Consider the following 21,144-nt stretch of genomic DNA (forward strand, 5'->3'; position numbering starts at 1 on the left):
AATCTTCCCTCACAAGCACAACCTTATGGCTTTTCAGACATTGTGTAACACATGCATATGTTCAGTTTGTGGCTCAGTCTCTTACTACAGCTGAGGAGAACCTGCATAGTTGATGAAAGAAGAGCTATAACTGAATTCACTGCATCTCTGTGGTCAAACAAAGAGTTACTGATTAGTAGCTTGGCAGAGGTGAGAATTGGCTAATATATCTAACACCCCTTTACTGCATCCTTCTTTGAAATCTTGAGAATCAGGCAAGCAAGAGCATTTGTACTTTTTGCATTTTTTTAAATCTCTAGGAGATTAAAATAACCTATCAGAATGAGAGATGATCATGGATCTAGGTTAGAAGTGTATTACTGTAGTTTGTAGCTTGATGTTCACCTTTTCCAGGGAGACTCCTGAATTGAACCTATCCATGAGCACATTCTGCCATTACCTTAATCTTCATTTGTGAGGAAAAGCACTTTATAAGAGCTGTTGATGAGTCCATTCATCAGAAAAATATATTGTAAGTGTCTTTCAGCTAGAGTATTGCATGAATATGTGTTAAGTAGTTTTGACAAAATAGCAAAAATACATCTTTTAGTTGTTGCTTTGATTTGTGGCTATAGGTTACCCATGCAGAGTTTCACATGTTCTAGACAATAAGCTGACATAAATATGAGATGAACTTAATAGTTGCCCTTTTCCACGCTGTATTGTACCATAATAACTATTCTGCATGTGATAGCATGTTAGGTGCAGGATGAAACTATTATAAGCATTATCTGAAAACAATTGGTTGTTACAAGGAATATCCTAAATGATAGTTGACATAAGGGGGTATTGTAGTCAGATACCCTCATACCTTGAGAACTTTTCTGTTACATGGCCTCTTACAGTAAAAAAAAAAAAGAACTGTGGGCCGCCTTTGGAAGCAAAAGAATATGCCCATAACCTGTTCCCACAGAAAATAAATTTAAATCTGTTTTCCAGAATGCTCAATGAGTAATTGAATGGGAAATTTTGTACACAAAACCATCTCATGGCTTTAGGATGTGTCTCATGCAACCTGCTTCCCACATCCATGTAGGACCACTTAGCTGTGCCTGCCTCCTCTTCCAGGTGATTCTTCATGCCACTGCTGTGATGTTAATACATTCTTTATGTATGTACAGCTGCTCGTAAGGCTGTGTGCTGTGACCTCACCTCCACTTGCCAGTTTTCTGTCGCATCTTTTGGCTGCCCTTTGGGATACAAATCCTGACTATAGCACTAGTCCCACTGCAGCCAGTTAGAGCTCAGTGTAATCCCAGCTCCTTGTTGTTGGGGCAGGAAGGAAGAGAACCTTGTAAGGGCTTCCCTCTTGAAAGAATGAAATAGATCAATGTGAAGTTTTGTGTGGGGATAGTAGATACAGAAAGGCCAGACCTAACTTTAATGTCCTTGCTCCTGGAGACTGATGGTGGCAACGTGGTGTGTAAGGCAGTTGCATCTAGGTAGTCCTATGGGTTTTTTTCCTTTTCATTTGGGAGAAAGGCTTATTCATTGTGGAACAGATGAAGTGCATGAGTTAATAGAGATCTACTGGCTCTCGCCATGACAAGCACCTTATTGCATTACAAGTGTAACATATGTTTTATGATATACTTGCTGTGCTTCGTTGGGCTTTAAAGTACAATGTGTCCTTCCTCCAAATGTAATTTCTAATGAGGATGTTAGAGTGGGAGCTTTGCTAACTTTGCTGGGCCACATGCTTGCAAAGGCATATTTTCCCTGAGCTTCTGAAAGGTTTTAGGATAACCTTGATTGCTTTTGATATGAAAGTTACTTAAGGGTATTTATTTTTTTCCTCTTGACTATTGAGTGATCACTTGTAGTAGCAGTGAAAAATGATGCTTTCTTAGTGGAATGAAATCTCATGCTCTTATTTTCTGACAGCATTTCATGTTGTCTCCAAGTACTGACAATACAGTAACTTAATGTTTAAAGAATTCACCATCTTAAGCAATTTTGTGTTCTATATGCACATTGCTCAAGAAGTGCTAATCATGCACTCTCTGGCTATTGGATTAGATGAAAGTATAGCATTGAAAAATTATTATTTCTGATAGCAAAATGACTAGTTTGCCTTCTTGAGATTCCTCACTTGTGTGTTACACTTCACTGAGTACCAGCTGTAATTAAGTCATGAAAATGTGTGCCAAAAAGGGGGTCTGAATCAGGACTGATGGTTCCAGTATAGCTGAATTTATAAGGTGGGTAGAGTGTTGCCACACTAAAGCTTTGCATATCCACTGTTGACAATCCTCTTACCTTGTATCTACATTGTTCTGTAGGTAAGACTTGCATCTCCTGAAACTTAGAAGGCCTCTGATTGCAGTATTAAAAAAAAAAAATACACCACAAAAATTCCCTAAGTCTAAACTTTTTGCTTAGCTCTAAATCTGGCTTGCTTGAAAAAAAAAATCAGCTTTTTCAAATATGGTTGCTCATGAGAAGGCAACCTGGTAAATCATTCAGAAATATGTGGAATATTTAAAGTTGTGGTTAGTTGTATTAAGTTAATTGAGGCATTTGACTTGTGCAACTGTGGAATCGACTGCTGAATGCATGCACTCTCCTTGTTTTTTTCCCCTCTGTTCTACTTTAATCACTTTACATTGGTATTGAGGTTTATTGTGGTGGCTTAGTGTGTCTGGCCAAAAATGAGGTCAGGATATAAAAAAAAAAAAATTGTTAATATCATTTCATCCTGATAACAAATCCAGTAGCAGTCACATGTGTAAATTTAATTGTTTACTTCTTTCATTGGTTTGATTTTTTCCTACTGGGTTCTCCTCCTTTCTTGAATGGAAAGAATGGGATGGAAGAAGGATAAAGTAGATACCTGACTGGGAGATGGCTACATTCTGGAAAGGATGGATCAGGAATAGCTGGTATAATGAAGCAATAACAGTTTTTTGTCTAGATTACAAAAGGAACTTTTTTTTTTTTTTTGTGTTACTACAAAAAGACATTCAAGATGAGGGCTACATATGGTCAACACTTTACATACACAATTTAGAACTGTTTTCTAGTCCTGGGTGCTTAACGTATTGCCCTTAAAAATCCCTTGCTTGTGTTGGGGTTTCTCTTCCCTGGTTTTCTCTTTTGCTGCTGTGACTCTTCCCCACACCTGCAGCTGCACCAGGCACAGTGTGCTGTTGGGTAGTGCAACACTCCTGTCCAGCGTTTTTTCCTCTTACTGGCTCTCTGTGTAGGTCTGGATCTCAGAATGACTGAAGCAGCACTGCTTTTGCCCTCCTTTCAGCTTTTACTCAGTTTTTCTCTATGCACTGTAGTGTTGTTAGCCAAAATGCAGGCTGGGGACAGATAATGACTTTTTTTTATGCTTGTTACAGTTGGCAGTTCAGACTGTATATTTTTGTTAAACAAATTTGCTGGAGTTAGTGGTCTGATGTGATGAACCCACTAGATCTGTGGTGTGATGCAATATGAACAATGAACCTCACTAATACTCCTCTCTGGTTTCTCTGCTTCAGATAGTCGTTTGGAAGAGATACAGTGACTTTAAGAAACTGCACAAAGATCTTTGGCAAATTCATAAAAACCTATGCAGACACACAGAGCTGTTCCCACCTTTTGCCAAAGCAATAGTGTTTGGTAAGCATAATTTCTTCCTGACCTGCTGAAATTCTTTGATAACTCAATATCTATAAATACATCTTGTTTTGTAGCTGGATGAAAAATTTTCATTGTGCTTTTTCTACTCAACTTGTAGGTGTGCTGGTATCATAACTTGATGCTTTTATTTATTTTTCTAATGTATAAGAGTTTGTTGTCACCTCCATGTTAGACACAGTAGCCAAGATATTTATTGATGTATATGTTCTGTATCTTTACAACATACATTCCCTGTTTTCAGGAGCATAAAGTCTGTATTAGCTTTTTGAACAGCAAATAAAGTATTTTATAGATGACCTGTCTGCTTTTATTGATGAGCTGTATTCTGGTTGTTACAGAAAAAAATATTGTGGCCATTTGATTGCAATTGTCAGTTTTAGCTAGCTAGGCTTTTGAGATCAGTTTTACATATTTCAATCTGCAAGAGGATTGTGACTCTGCAGGGGAAACAGGTGACAAAAAGAAATTAGCTCTTATAGATCTTAACTTCATCCTGATGTGTATGTCCTCGTGAATGAGCTGTAGGTGGACTTCCAGCAGAATGGTGCGACTGTGTAGAATTCCACCTACCACACTTTTTTAGCAGTGTTGTGTTTATAAAGCCACCTTTTTTTAGTGTATGTTCTTCATTTTCAGCACAAACTGGTTCTATGTTCTTGGTGTGCATATGTATATCACACAATATTTAAGCATTTTCCAACAATTTTTTAGTGTGTTCAGCATGTTTGGCATCTTTTTTGCATGCATCCACTGCATGCTGTGTGAGTGTTTCTGAGGCATTTCTAAAGTGTTGCTGACTGTTGCTTTTGGTGTACATTTACCACCTGTTTTTGAAGCCTTTTCCCCAGAAATTTTAAGGTTGAATTTCTAAAGTGTCTAACAAGTGTTTGACATTTGTTTACTTGCATCTGTCATGTGCATTTGGTTTGGTTTTGGATGAGCTTTTTGGTTTCTAATGTGTTTTTGGGGTTAAAGGTTTCCAGTGTGGATTTGCACTGTTTTTAGGTGTGGTTTTGGTCTCTAGGGTGTGACTAAGATGTTATTTTTGTCCAGGATTTCTTTAGTGGTTTTTTTTTGCATACATACACTGTATGATTTTTCAGTGAGTTATCCAGTGGAATTTTTTCTATGTATCCAGTATATTTGCTGGGCCTTTTTAGCATGAATTTACCATGTGCAATTTACCATTGGGCATTTTAAAGGTTTTTAATCTTTGAACATGTTTGGTGGTTTTTTTTTGGGCATGTGTCTGCCAGATCCTTTTTTTCTGTCGTTTTTGGTGAGGTTTTCAGTTTCTGAGGTATTTTTTAGGCAGGCTTTTCACAGAGCCTAAGGTGTTTTGGGCTTATTAAATCCTTTTTTTGGTGTTTACAAGTTGGTTTAGTTTGGTGGTTTTTTCCTTTGTTTTGTTTTTTTAATTAACATTCATTTGTGTTCATGCTTTCTCTGTGCAGCTTGTATGGGGTTTAGTGTCCAGGATGTTTGGCATTTTTTTTTAATGCATCTGCCATATGCTTTTGTTTCTGGTCTGGGATTTCTGTATGTTTTTTGGTGGATTTTGGTTCTTACAGTGTTGTCCCAGTATGTTTGACATTACTGCAGTGGTATTTTGGGTGTCCAATATGTTTGGCATCTTTTGCCATGAAATTCCAATGCTAATCTTCTTGCACTTTTAAAAAAATGTCTTTTGTTTCTTAGGCATTGCTGCAGTGATGCTTTCTGTTATGTGTTTTGAATATGTTTTGGTGTTTTTTTAAACATACAGCACACTTCAGCATGGATTTGCCTTTTTTTTTTTCCTTTTGCTTCCTGCTACTACATCCTTCCCCTCTCCTCCACCATATTTTTAGCATCTTTAGTGTTGAGCTTGTTTAGCATTTTTTTTTGCCACATTTCTAGTGCATGCTTCATGTGCATTTGTAGTTTCCATGAGTTGTGTCTGGATTTTGTGTTTATTGCCATACATGCAATGTATGGTTTGGCTGTCTTGTGCACGTTTTAGCACCCAGACAGTATTTGGTGTTTTTTGGTGCATATCTAATGCTTTTTTTTTGCAGGTTTTCTTTGTGTGGCATTTTTTAGCAGTGTTGGGCAGTCATCTAGAGGCTATTTTCCCAAAATTTCTGTGTGTTTCAGATTGGTATGTTTTAGCATTCAATGTGTTTCACATTTGTTCACCTGCAAATGTTCACGTATGAAGCTGAATTCTGATGCAGATTTTGTGGCTCTCTGCATAGAGCTGGGTGAAATTCCTGATTTAAATTGTATTTGGCATCAGCCAAATTATATCCAAGTTTAATGTAATTTTATTTTTGCTTATTTAAGAAGCTGGAAGTGGGGGAAGTTTTGGTGCTACGTCAGAGCATGGGCAATAATTGTTAAATAAAGCATATAGTATTAGTTTCATTCTGAGATTATTTTAAGTCTGATTTACAGAGTAGAGTTCTCATGGACAAATGATTTACAAAGCTAGTATTTGCAGGGCATAATTTAATTTCAGGTTGAAGATGAGATAGCTATTCATTGGGGAGAAAAGAGAGGGGTAGAAGAAAATCAGGGTGGAAGAGAGTATAGGTGCCTAATATCTTAAAAAATTTAAAATTGCTACAAATGTAAATTAACTGTATTTACAGTTTTCCTCCAAGGAGGGGAAGAATTGAGTGAATTGCCTGCTGAAAAACATCCTTCTTCTATTGTATTTTGTGAACAAAAGTGATTGAAATGTACATTGTGAGTGAAGAAATACATAGAAACATTCAATGTAGTTATTTACTAAAAAACTCTTTGAAATTGAAACTAAATGAAAACAAACCCCCCTACATTTAAATGAAACTAAGACACAAAACAATACAGAAAAGTGGAGTAATGTAAAAACAAATTTTAAATGATTGGTACATAGCTGAAAGGAGCAGCCCTATCTGACTCTCCCATTAAGAATTATTTTTGTATTTCCAACATAAAATTTTACTGTGTATCCTTCCATTGCAATTCTGCACGTAGTAACTGCCATATGCTTTATTTGAATTTAAAATAAAAATCCTAAGTTTTTTTTAATTTTGTAGTGGAATTAAAATACAATCTTTGTAGTTAACAAGGCTATGACAAACTTGTTTCAGTCTTATTATGTTAGTGATGACTTGCAAGGTCCATCTCTCTCAAAATCTTTTGTTTCCATGCTGCTTTAATGGACCATTTCTGCAGCATTGCTTCCCTGTGGCAATGTTACAGTTGTTGCAGCTTTTAGGCTAGTTTCTAATTAAACTTTTGAGTAGAATTGCTGGCATCTGGTGAGTGGGTTTTTTTTTTTTTTTTTTTTTGGATACCTGTGCTTTTAATAATGTATGTACCTATTGTTTGCAGAGGGTGCAGTTTGCAAAATGGACATTGGTGATTCTCACACCACTTAGTTGTAGTAGCAGTGGTTCAGTTGCACTTAGTTGTAGTAGAATTGTTAAAGCTGAGGAGAATCTCCAGTTCAGCACTCAGAGTTTCAGGAGATGGTGTGGAGAACTGAGATGCATTTAAAAACAAATGTGTCATGCTGTGCTTCCATATTTCATGCTAAAGACTTGCCACAAAGTGTATGTATTTTTATGTTGTTGCAGTAGAGCTGCTTTATCAAAGAAGAAAAATTGCTATGGATGGGGAAAAGGAAATCATCTGACTTTCTCTGACTTTACTTGAACATTTCCTACTTGTTTTATAGGAAAAACCTCAGTGAATTTGATCATGGAAATCTAAATATCTTAACATATCCAGCTGCTAAAATTATGATACCTATATCTGGGATATGATTACTGTCCTATCCTAGTATGCATTAAAATATTTTTTCAGTACTTTCAAGCTACTTATTTTTTGTTGTTTTTGTTGGACACTTGTAAGTATTTCCATATGTTGACCATACATGGCATTTTACCAAAATATAGGTAAATCTGCATGTATTGTATCTAGCAACTGCAGAAATGTACTCTACTATAAAAAAATACTACACCTCCCCCACACACACCAAAAAAGAAACAAAACCCCCCCCAGATATCGATAACTTGCTAGCAGTGAGTCAGAAAGATGATTTTCATTATAAAGCTCACATAAGGGTGCTCTTTGTATTTGAAGACACTGAATGAAGTAAAATATTTATGAAGTTGGTGTTGTGTACAGTAGGAAGTCTTGTGAGAAGCTAACTGAAGTATGAACCCACACTTTGCTGGGTGTTCAGTTGTTCAGGTCTGCTCCACAAAATTAATTGTGGATTCTTTTAACAGGAACTTACATTTGTTTTTTATGTAAATAGGAAATTTTGAGTGGATCATCCCTGGAGGAGTAAGAACTGTGTTATACGCTAAAGTTGTAGTTGACACTTCTTAAAAATATCAGAAAGATGTGATCCCTATAATGAAGTATTTGTATGTCTGAGAATTGTAAAGACTAGCAGAAATAATGTTGATTTAGATACAGAATGACATCTTGATAGAAATGTTGGAAGAGTCAGCTGGCTGTGTAAGCACCTTTGAGCATTTCCTTGAGAAGAGTGACAGTGAAAGTGTTGAGCAATACAGCATTGCTTGAAAGTATGAAAAAAGGAGAAGGAGGAAGGAGTTGGGCAGGGTTGCCTGGGAATTAAACTGCCAGCAAGATGCCAGGAGGTCTGTGAACTGAACCAGTGCTGACTAATGTTCTTCCTTCCCCTAAAGCACTCTACTTCTAGAAGCAGTTTTCCTGATAGTGTATCATGATGCTAATGGGCTGGAAAATGCGACAGTGACTAATGCTTCACCAGCTCTGTTCAAACATGTATTTCTATTTTTTTAGCTCAGTGTCCTAAGAAACTAAGGCTTGTGTAATTGTGCCGTTAGAAAGTCAAGCCCCTTACTGATGTGGCTAATATCAGTTAAATTTGAGAGTGAGGGTGGTTGCAAATGTAATTATACTTCTGCAAAGTCTGAAATGACAGCTGAGTAAGAAGAGAGCATGTGTTTTAGTGGCTGCTGAGGGCCAGGCAGGCTCAGCTCATACCTGTGAGCTGCCTGGCAATCAGTGAATGCACACTGGTCAGCCTGGCACCTGATGTGTCACTGGTCACACTGGTCCTGATGTGTCTTATCTGGTGCCCAGTGGAGATACTGAGAAGATGTAGATAAGCAAAATTAGCTTTTATCGAGTTTGAGGAAATGAAACAGAGAGATTCTTGAGAAATGAAGAAAAATATCTCACACAATTTCTTTCTTGCAAAAGTTTTCTGTTTCTGGTATTGTTAGGTGTTTACTTCTTTGCCATTGATTTTCTACTGCATTGTAACAGCATTCGTGTGAATTTGTAGATTCATTTAGCTGGCCCATGCTGCTCTGCTTTGCTGAGGGAAGTTGTTTTCTTTCCATGATGTCCAATTTTGCATGGAATGAACTAAGAGCCCTAATGCACCCCCAGTGTTGCTCTGAAGACTTAGGAAGTTTGGTGAGCAGTTTAATAGGGCCTGATTTCAGTGTTACCACTCACCGTGGTAGCATTGCTTTTGCCTCCTTTCTGCTTGCTTGTTGCTCACTCTTTTGTACAGCTGCTCCTGTTTGTTCAGCTGAAACGGCAGGGTGAGCAAGGCACGGAACCTGTCCAGCTGAAAATTAGCCCAATGATGTCTTTTCTTTTCTTTCATGGGAAAAATAAGCCCCAAAAGCTTTGTTTGTGATCTTATGAGTATGTGTGTGTCTTTTTAGTTTTATTTTCTTTTTTCTGATACCGCATGGGCAGGAGCTATTTACTTGAAGAATTTCTGGAAAGAATCCTGCTTTGATACTTTCTTCTGGGATTATTTTTTTGCTTGCTCTAAGTATAAATGAATTTTGCTTTTGTATTCAATGTTTCTTTTGTCCTCTTCAAAGGTTATTGCCTCAGAGCTGTCACAGGTGGTTCTTATTTTTCTGGTCATGCTGTTACAGCAGTACTGTTTCTTGAACTTGTCTTCCCAGTCCTTTTTTCCCCTCTGTATAGCTGTTGCAATATCTGTTCTATTCTCCTCCAATTATTACAGTTAACCTCTGCCCTTTTTCTTTTGTAAACTTGTAACTATTTCAACAACAAAGTGATGTTGATATAAAAAGCTAAAATAAGTTGCGTGCAATTGTGAAGGATGTGAATTTAAGGTAGCAATCCAAGGGTTTTCTCCTGAGAAGCACATCTCTTCAGGTGAACTGTGGGATTGTTTTTTTTAAGTATGTTTTTTCTAATTGGAATGTTTTGGGTGCTGGGTAGAGAAAAAGGAAGGTTCATACATTTTAGTAAATGAGCTGCTTTCAGCTCTGTTTACCTCTTGAATCCAGAAGGAGATGAGACCCTGTCTGCATGGAGTTACTTCAGAGGAAAGCTTCAGTGCCTGGTAGCAGGGCTTCACCATCTCCTCTACACTTTGTCTCCTCCATAAATGGCACCTTGGAATTGAAGATCTGTTTGGGGGCTTTTAGCAATACTTTGTTTACTACCCGCTCATATTGTGCGTTGTTCTTGAGAATACGTGAAGATTGCTCAGCTCCTTACAGGATTTGGGCCATAATCAAGGCTGACACTGACTGGCATATTGTCAAATTGTGCATGTATCATTTATTGTCAGATAACACTGGACATCCGTTAGTGTCTCTTGGCTAATCAAGAGTGTTGCCTCACATATTCTTACGATGAGAGGGCGAAGGATTCTTGTCGTAGCTGCCAGCTTTCATCATCCGAGCGGATTGCAGAAGACGGGACTCTAGGGACAATTGAGAATAGGAAGTTTGAAGATTTGCTATGTTCTCCTGAAGCGTTGGAGTGACTTTCATAGACTCAGGGCATTGTCTCCAGAAGGTTGCTTTTGTCTCATTTGTTTTCTTTCGTCGTAGTTATTATTGCAAAATAAATGTCTAGTTATTTCTAAAACTGTCAATCTGCGTCTCTGTTCCAGGGCGATTTGATGAAACTGTGATTGAAGAAAGAAGGCAATGTGCTGAAGATCTCTTGCAGTTTTCTGCCAATATCCCTGCTCTCTATAACAGCAAACAGCTGGAAGAGTTTTTTAAGGTTGGTTAGTATTTGCAGAAGTACTTGGTTCTTACCAACATGACTGAAGTATAGGGCTGATTCTGCTTTAATTTATAAACCACGGAAGGACATTAGTCTGACATGCTTTGTGAAGGGACTGGGAGTTTTCCGTTCGCTCTGCAAGTGTGGCTTTAAAAAAACCCCATGCCACACCTCTACAAGGTGGAAAGTTTCACAGGAACTTCAGGTGAAGGGATTTGAATTTTTTTTTAATTGAGTGATGAGCAAAACTTGTGATGATAAATTCCAGTGGGAAATAATGTCACTGTTTGTATATTTTCAGTTGGTGTTAATAGTTTCAAACCAAAGAAGTGAAGACTGTTTCCTTCTGGTCTTTGTGGACTCAGGTCCACAGCAACAAATTTGGCATGTAACTAGTTGAACCTGCTGCTTGTACAGTGTTGTGAGAACCATAACAAATTTTAGGACAGTACATTGATGTGGACTTCCTTCTTATTACAGCTGAAGCAGTTTTTGTTCAATGGTTCCTTCAAACCTCTTTATTTTCAGTAAGCTTAGTCTAATGTTCTGCAAATTTGTAAGCATAAATTTACATGTACCCTGATAGTAACTCTCTGGAATTAAGGAAATGTTCATCTGGCTGAGATGGGACTTAAGGATACTAATGTGTTTAGTATATTTAAAGAATATATATGCAAGAGCAAAATTTTATCAAAGCTTAAGATTCTTCACTTGTTTTTGTGATGAAACTATTGCAGTGTTCTTTAAAACACTTAAAATAATGTTCTTTTTAGCTTTGGTGTCAATAAATGACTGTGAGAGCAAGTTAGACAATTTTACTTTTTGGTTTATTTGCATTTGCATTTTTTTCAGTTCTTTGGAAATACTTCTGTGTTTTTGGGTAGTTTTCCAGACTTCTGTTTCCTTCCTTTGCTTAATAAAAGTGTTAATTTTAGCCTCCCAATGGACCTTTTCTGGTTTTGCAGGGAAATGAATAAAACTAGAAAACAAATGTTTTTTTTTAGGACAAACTATGTCTTCAAGGGGGGTTATGCAAATGTAATAATTTAGATTCATTTGTTAGCTGATGTGGTGTCACGCTTTCCTTAAAAGAATCTTAGGTTTGGTCTGTCATCAGCTCAGCCTGTGTGCTTTTAGCTCTACCCATGGGTGGTTTTGTTCCTTTTCAGATTTTTGTGGCTGTGGAGAGAGACTTGGACAATGAATTCTTAGAAACATCTGAAGGGAGTGTTCTGTGCATCTATGTGTTATAAACTCCAGAAGAATGAGCTGGCTTTTGCGAAAATGTGCTGGGCTGCTTCAAGACAGATTAGCAATGCTTGTTTGTAATATGATTTTGAAAATGGTGCATTTTTTGTTAAAGTGGCATGGAAGATGTGCACCTGAGATGTGAAGCAGAAATTAAAATAAGAACAAAAAACATTTAGGTTGTTTCTAGTGCTATTGATACTTCTCTTAGCTTTGATTCCTTTTAGGCTTGGAGAGGAATGTCCTCCTTGTATCTTCGTAAAGTCTCAACTACAACTGAACTCAAGATAATGGGTCATGAGTGGGACTAGTCTGATGGACAGTCCTGTGCTTGGGAGCACCACTGAAGGGCACAGACTATATGTGACACAAGAGATCAGGAGCATTATTATTCTCTCCATGTTAGACTTGGGTGTGCAGGTCTGTGTGGTTCAAAATTCTGAACCTGCAGTAGGCTAAATATTTAGATATCTGGTCAGTCTGTGGCAACCAAGCATGGCTTAACTGAAAGTCCTTGTTTAATCTTGCAGGCTTATATGGTTTAATTAAATTCATTAACTCTAAAGAACGGAGCACTCACTGATCAGGAAATATCATTTTGGCTATCACTTCTATTCAATGAGAATTTCCATAGAACAAAGCAGTTGAGTAATTCCTTTGCCTTTTTTTTTTTTTTTTTTCAGGGTGGAGAGGTGCATGATGGCTCTGAGTTGATTGGTCCTGTTGAGCCTCTGTCTGACTCTCTGACTGACAACCTGTCTGACTGCAGCTCTGAAGGTTTGCTTTCTCTTCCCACATAACCGCATAGCATGATCTGTTTTAAAGCAGCTCGTAAATGGCAAGTGACAGATTTCTTCGTGGATTATTGGCTTCCAGTTTCTGTTTGCTTGTAATGGCAAAAATGCTGAGCTGGGATTGGCAAGAGAGAAATTTGGCTCAGCAGAGCTGTCTGCACTTCTGGAAGTTTTATTCTAAAGGTGTACATGCTTGGATACCACGTGTAGAGTAATTTTAGTGGCACTTGACTTGCACTAATAGTAGTATAGCTGTAAGGAAGGGTCAGTCAGCCCAAATAAATACTGTACTAGAGCTTCTTGCCTGCCTCTAGGCTGAGTCAGTTTAAGCATTTCTGTGTACCATGCAATCCTTCAGATATTTATGTGTTTCTTAGTTATGCTTGGTCCTTGTGATTTCTAGGAAATTCTTCTTTAACTCTGAAGTTTTCTTTTGGAATTGCTTAGCACTCGTGTATAAATTCACATTATTATACAAAAATGTCTTAAGTTTGTCTAGGAAGGGCTCTGATCTTTCTGGCATAGAATTTACTTTGATAAAACAATCCTTGCATAACAAAAAATGGATTTTTGTTGGGGAAGATGAAACAGGAAAGCCTTATAAATATGATTGCTTGGCAAAAGATTTTGAGAATATAGAAACTATAAGGGAAATTGAAATGAAAGCAAGCTTTGAGATACCAAACCTTAGTTACTAAAAAACTGAAAAACAATAGTATGGCCAGCTGAAGGTAATTCCCTTTTAATTAAACAATACCCTCTGCTTACAGGCAAGTCCAAGGGTCGGAACAGACCCTACTAGCTTAGCAAAAGGGGTCCAAAGAGTAGTTTTTAAGGTTTAAAATGAAACACAGTATAGTAATGTAATAATTCTTATAAGCTATATGTAAATGCTATAAGATTTGTATCTTGTACTAAACTAGTTAGTAAAAATTAAAATATTCAACACAAAAGAAAATTTATTATATTGTAACAAAAACTTCTCTTTCTTACTCTCTTACCTTCTCTTACTCTCTTACTCTTTCAACTCTCTTTCAAGCCTACTTAGAGATGGAGCTGGCAGCTCCAAACAGAACCCCTACATCCACACCCTTTACAATAAACCTCAAATTCCAAAACCTAACTTCAAAAATCTCTTGTCCATCCCAGCCCTCCTACCCACCCACACTCCTACAGATTTTGTCTCCTAACAGTGGGTGGGAGACAAATATTTTTTTTCTTGAGCTTGTATGTCTTGTCACTGGGATCTCTCTGTATCAGTAACTTTGTGCTTAGTTGTACAATGTATTCTACATAGGAAGTGAGCTTTGCATTTTATTTTGTAGTACCTTCTATAATGTTAATGAATTAATGTCCCCACATTATTTTGCTCTGTGAAGGGAAAGGTATAGAAGTTGTTGTTGTTTGTATATGTATATACACACACATATAACATATATGTCTATATGTAGTTGTTTAGTTGAAGAGGGCAGTTATGAAGTGCTAGTTATGAAGAGGGCTAGTTATATAGCACTAACTAGTTTTAAGGGGTTTTAATGTTATCTGTGAAATTTAACATTTTAGATTCTGACAATGCACTCACTTTACACTGTGCCCTATAAAATAAAGAGTGCTTCTAAAAGTGCTTAATGTGAACGCTTCTATTCATTATTCACAAGGGCCTCATTCTTAGCAGATTTAGCAGTTCCTTTATGTCAGATAAAATACTGAAAATAAAAAAATCTTGTAAAGTAGAAGAATTCTTTGATACCCTTCTGAATCGGCTGGAGGGCTTTTACAGGATCCTTGGAGCAACTATGAGCACAGGAGTTGGATATGCTGAATGTGAGTTTTGTGGAGTTATATTTTCTAAAAACCTATGTGTCTTCCAGCTCATATCTTCTTATGTTTGAAAGCAGATTATGGTGGGGGGAGGCTGTGGACAGAAGGAAACATCTGTCTGTAAAACCTCTAGATGGCAGTGGCAATACTCAGCCTTGAGTCCCTGAGTCTCTTCACAGCCTCCTGCCTGCATCTGATTTTTCTGGTTCTGGCAGTTAACTGTGGCTGGTTCACTCTGTCACTTTCTGTGGGTATGCAAAGACCTCCAGTGGGCTCTGCTCCTTCAAGCTGTTGTACTGCCAAGAAGCAAATCCATCCCTTAACAGGTGCTGCTCTTTGCTTTTAAGGGTGGGTTGTGTTTTATCTGTTCTTTCCGGACAAAGTTCATTTTGCAGAAGGTGTGCACATTAATGGTGGAAGATGCAAAGTGACAGTAGTAGAAATGTTTTTGTACCAAAATAAGCAACAATTATCTTGCTTGTAAAAGGAGCTTGGCAGTTCATGCTTTCATAGGAATCTGCTTTTCAAGAGGTTAGGTTACCCAGGCTTTCCACCAGTTTTTGGAAACTGTGTTTACTTTTCAGATACCTGGTAAAATTGCACAAGGCAGAGATTTGTGTTCTATTTCAACATCATTATTCTCATCTTATATTCCTGGCAAACACTTTGTCTTCTTCTCTGAGTACATTGGAATGATGTTCAGATGTCCCACTTTCCCTTCATAAATCTTTCTGTATCAATTAACTTACCAGATTCTTTAGAGAACTTCATCAGGAAGTAATTTTTTTTTTCATTCTCTTTCCCCCCCCCCCCTTCTGTTTTACCATGTACACATCTTCCCAGAAATAATCCTGTACACTTGAGATGCTTCCTACCCCATAAGCTGACTGGAAATACCATGACTATTGTTGTGTGGTGCCAGCTCTGGGCTCTAAACCTGACCTAAAGAAAAGTTTATTAGCTCAGGCTCTGTGCCATGCTAGCTGTGTTCATACAGCTTCTGGTCCAGTTGGCTACAAGACAAGAGCAAACATGTTTTGTTTGGGCTGCAGGGAGGGAAACTTAAGTCTGTGTGAAATCTGCTGTGTGGATGGGCTCTAATTCATCTCACCTGGGTGGCCTGAACACCCTTCCAAAACCCCCAGCTTTTCCATTCATGCTTTCTCTCTGCACTCTTTGTCCATCAATCAGATCTGCTTCCACCACCTGGTACCTCTAAGTGGTGGTTAATAAATGCTCTGTTCTCCACCCCCAAATTTGATATTGCTGCCCCTAAATTGAGCAGGTGAATGGCCCATTATTATTATGCTACTTAAAGAATCCTCTGTCTTCCTACAACTTTTCTGTTGTGAGTTTTCTTTATTTCTTGGAGGATTGGGGGCTACACAGGCAGTTTTCTTCTCTGCCTGAACACTTCCATTTACGTCCCTTTCATGAGAAGATAGGAGCATTGTCTTCTATGCATCCTGTCCCTTCCTCTCAATTAGTATAGTGTCATAAGTATCAATCCCTTGCTTTTCAGACAAAGGGTGGCTGGTAATTTGTTTCCCTTCACATCTTTTTCCTCTCACTCATGTTAAGGAACTGCTGGCTTTTAGAAAAGCAGTATTTCTACAGTGCCTTCTTACTCCTCTTCCACAAATTGTAAACTTCTATAACTCTACAGCTGCAAAATAGAAAAGGAAGTTTGAGGGAGTTGCCTTTGAATCTGCTTCTAGCTGCTGCCATGTACTTTTTGAAAATAATTCAGAATCCGTTACGTGGAAATGTGGTTAAACTTGTCACTCTGACAATTATATAGGCGAAAGCAAACACCAGGTTTTAGCTTAAATTTACTTTCTCTGTGCATGCAAACAGCTAAATGTCTTGACCTTGTTGCCTGTTTTATTGCCTCAGTGGGTACATGTGCCAAGGTGATAAAACAAACTGCTACTTGATATCCAGGTGGCACTGCCAAATTTGTGGCTTGCTCCATATGTCTCATGCAGAGTACTATTCTGGAATGACGTTTTTGAGCCTGAAAGCTGGCTTTTTTTTTTTTTGCTCTTGGTGTGTAGGTCCCAGCTTTGAAAACTTTACTGTTTTAAGTCTCCTTAGCCATAAATCATCAGAGCAGAGAAAGTTAGGGACTATAGTCTTGTTGCTGTTGAAATGAGGTGGAGTGTGGGGTTTGAATAATCCCCCATCCAAGCAAGGACCTGTGTTATGTTTTTAAATCTTGGAAGCAGTGAGAAATGGCAAATCTAATACCTAATTTTAATGGTGTGTTAACAAATGGGTATCTCTGATAGCCAGTCAAAGAGCAGTTTCATAATATGTATTTTTACTTATAGGAGGGTCATGTATTTTCATTCTGATGGCGAAGGAACTTGCAAACTTTTGTACACATGGGCATCAGAAACATTTTTGTCCTTCTTTTCAGTTCGAAAGGATTTAAGTGGGCTTGATGATGTGACACTTACAAGCCAGTCGGAATGTGGAGGTGAGATCTAGAAGTTATCTCCATTACATTTGTGGAAATGAAATCATTAGAAAGCTATAATTGAATGAATGCCTTTTGTGGATTATAGTCCTTACAGAATGAATGGTATATATGTGAAATACCTTTGTTGTCATTTATTGCCAAATAACCATGAAAAGTACCTGTGGTGTAGTTACCGAAGTTCAGCTTGCATTAAGGGTGTAGTGACTTATGGCAAATGTAAAATAAAATGTGTTAGCTCAGATTTGCATGATGAAAGAGGTGTTAAGTTATTTATTTATTTATTTAACCACGTGTTAGCAATAAAGGAAGATTATATGTATTACATGTGAGCTGAGTGCTGCATGATGCGTAAGCTGACAGTAACTCTGTGTTAATTCAAACTCCTAATTTACTATTTTGAGGATGCTTCATCTTACTGATTTTAAACAGTATGTTGGGATTTGTTGCAACAGTAATTTGGCTCCTGCTGGCTGACTTTTCTAGTAGCAGTCACACAGGTTTACTTTTGTAATTTCCCAGAGCCCAGTGGTGAGCTGCTTTGGAAGTTTAAGCTGGGTGTTAGATGTTGGTCTCTTCTTTCCCAGTACTGAAATGAAGACCAGTTGTTCTACAAAGTTTCTACTTAATTAAAAAAAAATGTTTCTATAGGTACTAAAATTTTTTGGAGACAGCATTGCAATCCGGGAGTTTCTGTGGGCATTCTGAGGAAACTGCATAAGTGAAAAGAGCTAAACCTTTGAATGGGTTAAAGAATTTTGAAGGCTCCTAAGGTATATGAGCAGTCTAGAGTAATGGATGTCTTTCTGACTTACAGGCTTCTCCAGTGACAGCGACCTGATCTCTCTGACAGTCGATGTAGATTCTCTCGCCGAGGTAGATGATGGAATGGCATCCAACCAAAGTTCTCCCAGCAGAGCTGCTGGCCTTTCTGTTACTTCTGAACCCCCAGTCCAAAGCACTCTGGCATCTGAGCAGGAGTGGAGCAAAGCTGAAGGAGAAAAGGAAAGCCATGGTTTGTTTACTGGAAGCTTAAAATCCAAGCCAGGCAAACAAGATTACTTGGAGAAAGCGGGCGAGTTAATAAAACTGGCCTTGAAGAAGGAGGAGGAGGAAGATTATGAAACTGCCTTAAGCTTTTATAGAAAGGGGGTTGATCTGCTTCTGGAAGGTGTTCAAGGTATGGATCTTCTCATGATGTTTGTCTTCTCCTTGGTTATGTTTGTTTATGGCATTTCCATGGTTAACATCAGCTTTATGCCTTGCAAAGAAGTGATTTGAAATGCAGAGTTAGATGTGCTTGGCTTTCACGTACTTGATAGCTGTGTGCATGTGAGAGAGAAACTTTTCTCTCTAAGACTGAATGATAATTTAGGCTCTCATCTTCCGAGTGCCCAATATCTCCTCTGTTAGAATTGCAACACAGCGTTCAACTTGCAGGTAAGTAGCAAAGTGCTCCACTTTTGCCTCTTTCCTTTTTATTGCCTAGCCATTAATTAATATGTGGCACTTGCAGCACTGTTGAAACATTATTTAATTTACATGGTTAAGTGAGGATTAATTATCCCCATTTTACGCTTGGGAAGAGGCAGACTCAGGTTAACTTCCCAATCACAAAAGGATTGGAACTGCTCTTGTCTCACAGCCTCTTGCTTATTCCATTAAACTGTTCTCCTTTTCTAGCTAAAGGATGCATAGAAACATACATGCTTGCTTTGTTAGGAGAGAACAGGTTTTTTTTCCTTTTCAGAAGACTGTGGTCTGTCAGTATATTTCTGCAGAAGCTGTTGTTAATAGACTGGATGCAACTATGTGCATATTTCTGCCTCTTTGCACCTTGTCAGTAAGGGAGAAAATTTTTTCCCTTCTCTAGCACTTGAGAATCTTGAGTGATAACCTCATATAATCTGCATTTTGTCCAACAGTGGCTTAAAGCTATAAAGTACAGGGAAAGAATTGTTCTTTCCTGGAGTGAATTCAGGGTCTGTGTATTGTGCTTCTGTCCCACACAGATCAAATGAGTGAGATTAGAATTGTGCCTTTGTTTGACAGTGTACAGCACAGGTGCATTCTGCTGGTCCAGATCTGGACTTAGACATGAATGTACCAAACACACACAAGCAAGAAGCCTTTGCTGCATCCCAGTGGGATGCACAGCAGTGGTCCAGACCTTCTAAACAGTTCTAGCAATGGAAGTTTCCTACTGAGCTGATTTAATGGAGCCTGGCAAAAATAATGGGTAGGTTACTGATGAGAACTAGAGGTGTGAGCCAAGATATGTGCACAGCCTTTGCTTAAAGTGTCTTATACTTTTTGGCAAAAGTAAACCCACCTCTTTCCAAGTCTTAGTGATGCCAGTAGGGTTGCTGCTTTGCTGCTTGTTGTGGCTTTTCAATAGCATCCTACCTTTCCTTGCCTGTGTTGTCAAAATGTTTTTCATTCTTAGTGTTGAATATGCTGGCAGTCTTCTTTTGGAGAGCCCAGCTATTCTTTCTTTTCAAGTACACTTTTTCACAGTCCTGTGGGCCATTCAGTTGTGATCTTCTGAAGGATAGCCTATTTTGTCATAAACACTTCTGTCTGCCAGCCATGATGCAAGGTTGCCATGATGCTGTTTTGAACTGACAGTTCAAACTTCAGCTTCAAAGCTTTCTTTATTAAACAGTTTCAAACTGTTAGGGCATGAAAACAAGTCAGTCTATTGCACATCAGTTTTGCTGTGGTAATTATCATGTATACTTGAATTGTGGCAGTGGTTAAACATGTTGGCTTTGAATTCATGGTAATCCTTAGGGTAATATGTTTGCTTTAAAGTTGTGGAAGACTTTTTGCGTGTGGGTGACTTGCTCAACTCATGCATATGAACTTGCTAAACCAGAGTAGGTTGAATTTCTTACTTATATTTGCCAAAATTTCCTCCAAGGATTTTTTCTTTTCTGCTGTTCACTAGCTACTCAACCAGCTGCCTCAGATAACTGTTAATCCTTTTCTATCACCCACTTACCCGTACTTTTCAGGCTAGGGAGAAATTCAAGGGATCTTAGAAAATCGTGATATTCTGCCTGATTTTCTCGATGCCACTCAGTGCAGTGGGAGTTACTAATAAATTTGTACTGATGATTACTTGTGTGGTGTGTGTCAATGTTCCTGATGGATGAAGAAGGATGTAACCAGCACCTTTTTCTTTGCAGTCCCTGACATTGCATCTGTATGGCACACAAGAGGGGGTAATGGGAATGAGTTGCATTTTATGTGACATCCCTTGGGATAGTTCTACACAGGGTGGTTCCTAGCAGTCAGCTATTTTTTAATTTTTCTCTGTTACCCTGCATGGCTGTGAAGGAATATTCATTCTCTTTGGGCATTCACATTAGATTTGAGTAGATCCAGCTCATTTTGTCCCATTCTCCTTGAAGCTTCTGAAAGCTGGCAGAGAGACACTGTTGCCCTCTTCATGATGACAGGGCTGGTCCAAATGTCTTCCTAAAAATGTGCCATTTCATGATCTATGAAGACAGTGAAAAAAGAAAAAAAAAAAAACAAAAAAACCCAAACAAAACTTTTTAATGTAGCTGCTTTGTGAAGGCGGTGTGTTTAGCATAAATATGTGAACATTTAATGTATATTGCAGTGAAAACCCGCAAAACGTCTACCTAATCACTTCAGTTATTTAAACAGCCCTAGTTATGTATTTCACACAGATAATAACATACTCCTTTCAAAGATAAGGATGGTCCAATATTACAAAACGCTTCTGGTCGTCTGCCACTGATTATTTTACGCCTCTTCAGTGTAAATAAAACTTTGTAACAGCCGAGAGTGAAACACAGTGTTTGTTCCTCGATCCTTGCACACCTGTGCTGTGGCTCTGCAGAACGGGTGACCTCTGGAACTGGGAAAAGCAGGTGGCTTTTTCCCTGGAAGATGCAGTGACCCGGGAATGCGGGATTCAGCCACGAGGTGGCGGCAAGGAAATACAAATTGCCACCCGAGACTTGGAATCGGGCGATTGCAGCAGCGCACGGAGGTGGGGAAGGAATGCCCCCCATCCTCTGTGCTTCCAGCTGGGGATTTGCTCAGGACCAG

At 38.4% G+C, this 21,144-nt stretch overlaps 1 protein-coding gene across 4 annotated transcripts in view; it reads left to right on the top strand.

Annotated features, from left to right (window-relative positions):
- Window positions 1-21,144, top strand: part of RPS6KC1 (ribosomal protein S6 kinase C1) — an 85,317-nt gene that overhangs the window by 5,495 nt on the left and 58,678 nt on the right. For 2 of the 4 annotated variants that reach the window (XM_012572382.5, XM_072927547.1), the window contains exons 3-7: window positions 3,528-3,648; window positions 10,595-10,710; window positions 12,645-12,738; window positions 16,999-17,058; window positions 17,876-18,238. In XM_012572382.5, coding sequence (XP_012427836.4) covers window positions 3,528-3,648; window positions 10,595-10,710; window positions 12,645-12,738; window positions 16,999-17,058; window positions 17,876-18,238 — 754 coding nt within the window. Of the gene's footprint in view, window positions 1-491; window positions 512-995; window positions 1,108-3,527; window positions 3,649-10,594; window positions 10,711-12,644; window positions 12,739-16,998; window positions 17,059-17,875; window positions 18,239-21,144 lie in introns of those variants that run through there. The other 2 variants (XM_072927546.1, XM_072927545.1) reach the window with 2 other exon arrangements.

The sequence above is a fragment of the Taeniopygia guttata genome, chromosome 3 (genome assembly GCF_048771995.1).
Source record: "Taeniopygia guttata chromosome 3, bTaeGut7.mat, whole genome shotgun sequence".
Classification (NCBI taxonomy): domain Eukaryota; kingdom Metazoa; phylum Chordata; class Aves; order Passeriformes; family Estrildidae; genus Taeniopygia; species Taeniopygia guttata.